Source organism: Arachis duranensis, chromosome 2 (assembly GCF_000817695.3).
Source record: "Arachis duranensis cultivar V14167 chromosome 2, aradu.V14167.gnm2.J7QH, whole genome shotgun sequence".
Lineage (NCBI taxonomy): Eukaryota > Viridiplantae > Streptophyta > Magnoliopsida > Fabales > Fabaceae > Arachis > Arachis duranensis.
This window is the reverse complement of record NC_029773.3, coordinates 90,035,314-90,039,884: the sequence shown is the minus strand read 5'-3', so window position 1 is coordinate 90,039,884 and position 4,571 is coordinate 90,035,314. Positions and strand designations below refer to the sequence as shown.

The window sequence follows — 4,571 nt, the reverse complement described above, 5'->3', positions numbered from 1 at the left end:
GTTGATCGAAGAATGTACAGTGCTCCCTCTTGCGATGAAGTTGCTGCTTTAATTGTTGGCGATTTTGATTCGTCGGATCATGGTCGTGACATTATTGTTCGATCTACTGCTGGTCGGTTGCAACGTATATATGAAACTCATGCTCTATATTGGCCCTTACAGTATCCTCTGTTGTTTCCATATGGTGAGGATGGTTATCAGTTGAACATTGGTTATCGAGGTCAACAGTCTGGATATATTCCTGGAAGGAGAACAAGAGTTTCTCTCAGGGAATTCATATGTTTTCGTCTGCAGATTAGGGAGCATGAAGATGGAATTATTCACAAGTGTAGGCGGTTGTTTCAACAATTTGTTGTTGATTGTTTCACGATGATTGAGTCCCAGAGGTTGTATGAGATTAGAATGAAGCAAAGTACAATTAGAGGAGAAGTTCTTCAAGGAATAGAGGAGGCTATGCGTCGTGGTGATGATGAGGCTTCTTCAATTGGGACACGAATTATTTTGCCTTCCTCCTTCATTGGTGGTAAACGTTATATGTTTAACCGTTGTCAGGATGCCATGGCAATTTGTAAACATTTTGGCTATCCAGATTTATTCCTCACTATTACATGTAATCCAAATTGGCCTGAATTCCAGCGGTTCACAGAGCGAGAGCGAATTCCCATCGCTGATCGTCCTGATATCTCTTGTCGTGTTTTTCATGCTAAGTTGAAGTGCCTCCTTAGCGATCTGAAGGAAGGTGTGTTTTTTGGTCCACTTAATGCAGCTATGTTCTTTTCTCGCTAAGCATTTCAATTTCTGTTTGTTGTTGTCGGACATGCAGTTGTTTGGTTCTTTAATATGTTTTTTGTATTATTTAGGTATGTATACTATTGAGTTCCAAAAAAGAGGTCTACCTCATGCACACATGTTACTCTGGCTTAATGGAGAAAGCAACTTACAAAGTGTTGAAATTGTTGATGAATTCATTTGTGCTGAGTTACCCAATCCACAGAAATTTCCATCTCTTTATAATGTCGTCACCAAGTACATGATCCATGGTCCCTGTGGTGCACTTAGACCGAGTTCTCCTTGCATGAAAGATGGTAAGTGCTCAAAATTTTATCCAAAAAGATTCGTTGACCAAACGAGTTTTGATGAAGATGGGTATCCAATATATAGACGTCGTAATATGGGTGTGACAGTGAAAATCAACGATGTTGATATTGACAACAGATTTGTTGTGCCATATAATCCGCTGTTGTTGATGAAATATCAAGCTCACATAAATCTTGAGTTTTGTAACAAGTCAAATGTCATTAAGTATCTTTTTAAGTATGTTAATAAGGGTCCAAATCGGGTGACTGCAACTGTTGGAGAAAGATATGATGTTGGTGAATCTTCTCAGGTGGTTGATGAGATCAAACAGTATTATGATTGTCGTTATTTGTCACCTTCTGAATCCATGTGGAGGATTTTTGCTTATGATATTCATCAAAGATGGCCGTCGGTACAGAGGTTGACTTTTCACTTGCCAAACCAGCAACATGTTGTATTCGATGATGCTGATAGCACTACTCATGTTTATTTGCGCAACAAAGATTTGCTTACGATGTTTACGAGTTGGATGATGGCCAATAGGCGGTTCACGGAGGGGCGGTCTCTAACATATGTTGAATATCCAGGTAAATTTGTATACTGTTTGAAGAGCAGGGAGTGGAAACCAAGACAGAGGGGATTCTCTATTGGAAGACTGAGTTTCGCTCATCCCTCCTCCAGTGAACTTTTCTACATGCGGATGCTTTTGAATGTGCAGAGAGGTTGTACCAGTTTTCGAAGTATAAGAACTGTGAATGGTGTTACTTATGATACATTTCAAGAGGCATGTTCTGCCATGGGTTTCTTGATAGATGATAACGAGTATGTTTCTGCTATTAAGGAAGTCGCCGAGTTAGCGTCAGCTGCACAGTTAAGGAGGCTTTTTGTGATCTTGCTGCTATCTGGTTCCATGGGAAGACCTCTATCAGTTTGGGAGCAAACTTGGGCTTATTTGTCTGATGATATTCTTTATCGCAGAAGACATGAGCTGCAATACCCTGGTAAGATTTTTTGATCATCATGAATTTATTACATGACAAGTGGGCACACACGCATGCACACAGTAGATAAGTTATATTATGGTGTTAATATTTATTAATTATTGTTAAACGTAGATCTAACTATGAGTCAGGATGAGTTACAAACGTTTGGTTTGTTGGAGATTGAGAAACTATTGCAGAGTAATGGAAAATCATTGAGAAATTATGCTGGTATGCCGGTTCCTGATAACTCTTTAGTCTCTCAATTTAGCAATTTGATGCTACTACGTGAGTTACAGTATGATACTGTTTCTTTGTCTCGTGAGCATGATGCAAATATATTAAAGTTAAATGAAGAACAGAGGGTGGTCTACGATAAAGTTATTGATTGTGTTTCGAATAAGAGACATGGATTCTTTTTTGTGTATGGGTTTGGTGGCACTGGAAAAACTTTTTTATACAGAGTTTTGTCAGCTAGATTGCGATCTGAGAAAAAGATTGTTATTAATGTTGCTTCTAGTGGTATTGCTTCTCTGTTGTTACCGGGTGGTAAGACGGCACATTCTATGTTCAATATTCCCGTTGAGATTACTGAAGATACTGTTTGCCGGATTAAGAAGGATAGCCCAAAGGCTGAGGTATTTCGAATTGCCGATTTGATTATTTGGGATGAGGCACCCATGACTAACAAATTAGCATTTGAAGCGCTCGATAGGACGTTGCGGGATATAATGGTTTCGGTCTCTGATAGGAATAAAAATTTACCTTTTGGTGGGAAGGTGGTCGTTCTTGGTGGTGATTTTAGGCAGGTCTTGCCAGTTATTCCAAAAGGTTCGCGTGCTGAGATTGTTATGGCTTCCATAAATTCTTCTGTTCTTTGGAAATATTGTGAAGTTTTGCGACTAACAAAAAATATGAGGTTAGGAATCAGGTTTGAACAATCAACTGCTCAGGAGTTAAGGTTGTTTTCAGATTGGATACTTCAAATCGGGGAAGGTCATTGTGGAACAGTGGTCAACGAGAAACTTTTTGTTGATATTCCTTCTGATCTAATCATTCCTGTCTTGGAAAATCCAGTGGAAGATATTGTAAATACAATCTATCCGAATTTGGTTTAGAATTTTCGTGATCCAAGCTTTTTCCAGGATAGGGCAATATTGGCTCCGACTGTTGAGAATATTGAAGAGATAAATAATTATATAGTTGAGTTATTGCCTGGTGAGGAGAAAAATTATCTCAGTGCTGATTCGATATGTGGTAGTGATGCCTATTCTGATGTTGATGTTGATTGGATAACTGTTGAATTCTTGAATCAGATTAGGTGTTCTGGTCTACCTAATCATTTGTTAAAGTTGAAAATAGGTGTTCCTATTATTTTGTTGAGGAATATTGATCCGGCTGGTGGTTTGTGTAATGGGACTCGACTTGTCGTGCGAGATCTAGGGACAAATGTCATTGGTGCAGATATTGTTTCTGGTAGCAATGTTGGGGACAAAGTTTTTATCACCAGAATGAGTATGATTCCTAGTGATACGGTTATACCGTTTAAATTCCAACGTCGTCAATTTTCGGTTTCTCTGTCCTTTGCGATGACAATCAACAAGAGCCAGGGTCAGACGTTATCAATGGTCGGTTTGTTCTTGCGTCGTCCTGTGTTTTCTCACGGTCAGCTTTATGTAGCTCTTTCCCGAGTTAGGAATAGAAATGGTCTTAAGATTTTACTTTGTGATGAAGGATTAGATGATGCTGGTAGGACTGAAAACGTTGTATTTAAGGAAGTTTTTGATAAGGTATAATGTTGTTTGTTGTTATATCTTTTAATCTTGTCTCTGTAATTTATAGTTTCTTGATTTTTATCCATATTATATCTTTTGTTAGAATTGTTTTTGGTGTGTTCTGTTTTCTATTTTTTATTGTTATTTTGGTTCTAATATTTAGGTCAAATTCTAATTTGATTTCTCATATTTTAAATATTTTATTTTAGTGTAGAATAATTTTGCATGATTTTAATATTTTTTCAGTCTTAAATTTGATGCAAATTCTTTGTATCAGAAAATATTTTGTATTAAACTATTGAGATTTTAAGTGCTTAATTATGCATTAAATTGTTATGCATTTATTAAAGTCTATCAGTGTTCTTCTTTTATATTAACCTTTGGTTTCTATATAATATAATCAAACGGTGTATATAAATATGCGATTCTCTATGACTAGCTAATTGTAGTTCTTATTTAAAAGGTACTTTCTTCTTTAGTTTATGAATTTGATGATTTGTATTTTTGTATTTTATTTTGCTTTCTTTTTTTTAAAGCCATTTTTTAAATATAATTATCTTGTTTGATATGAAAAGGCCAATTTTTTTTTATCATACGTGTGGTTTCATCTCCAATCGGATAGGTATCCGCTTTCAGGGCCATATACATCAAAGTTGTACGTTCTTCTCCAGTGTGGCTTATCCTCAGCAAGGGTGCATGTGCTCCTCTTTGGTTTCGGCGTCAGCTTTTTTTTTTTTTT

At 36.8% G+C, this 4,571-nt stretch overlaps 1 protein-coding gene across 1 annotated transcript; it reads left to right on the top strand.

The window, feature by feature from the left end:
* The first annotated feature begins 12 nt into the window (after positions 1-12).
* Positions 13-3,853, top strand: LOC107476070 (uncharacterized). Its single transcript, XM_016095817.1, has 4 exons — positions 13-739; positions 861-2,078; positions 2,193-3,145; positions 3,203-3,853. The coding sequence occupies exons 1-4, from the start codon at positions 13-15 to the stop codon at positions 3,851-3,853; spliced, it is 3,549 nt and encodes a 1,182-aa protein (XP_015951303.1).
* Positions 3,854-4,571: the final 718 nt, after the last annotated feature.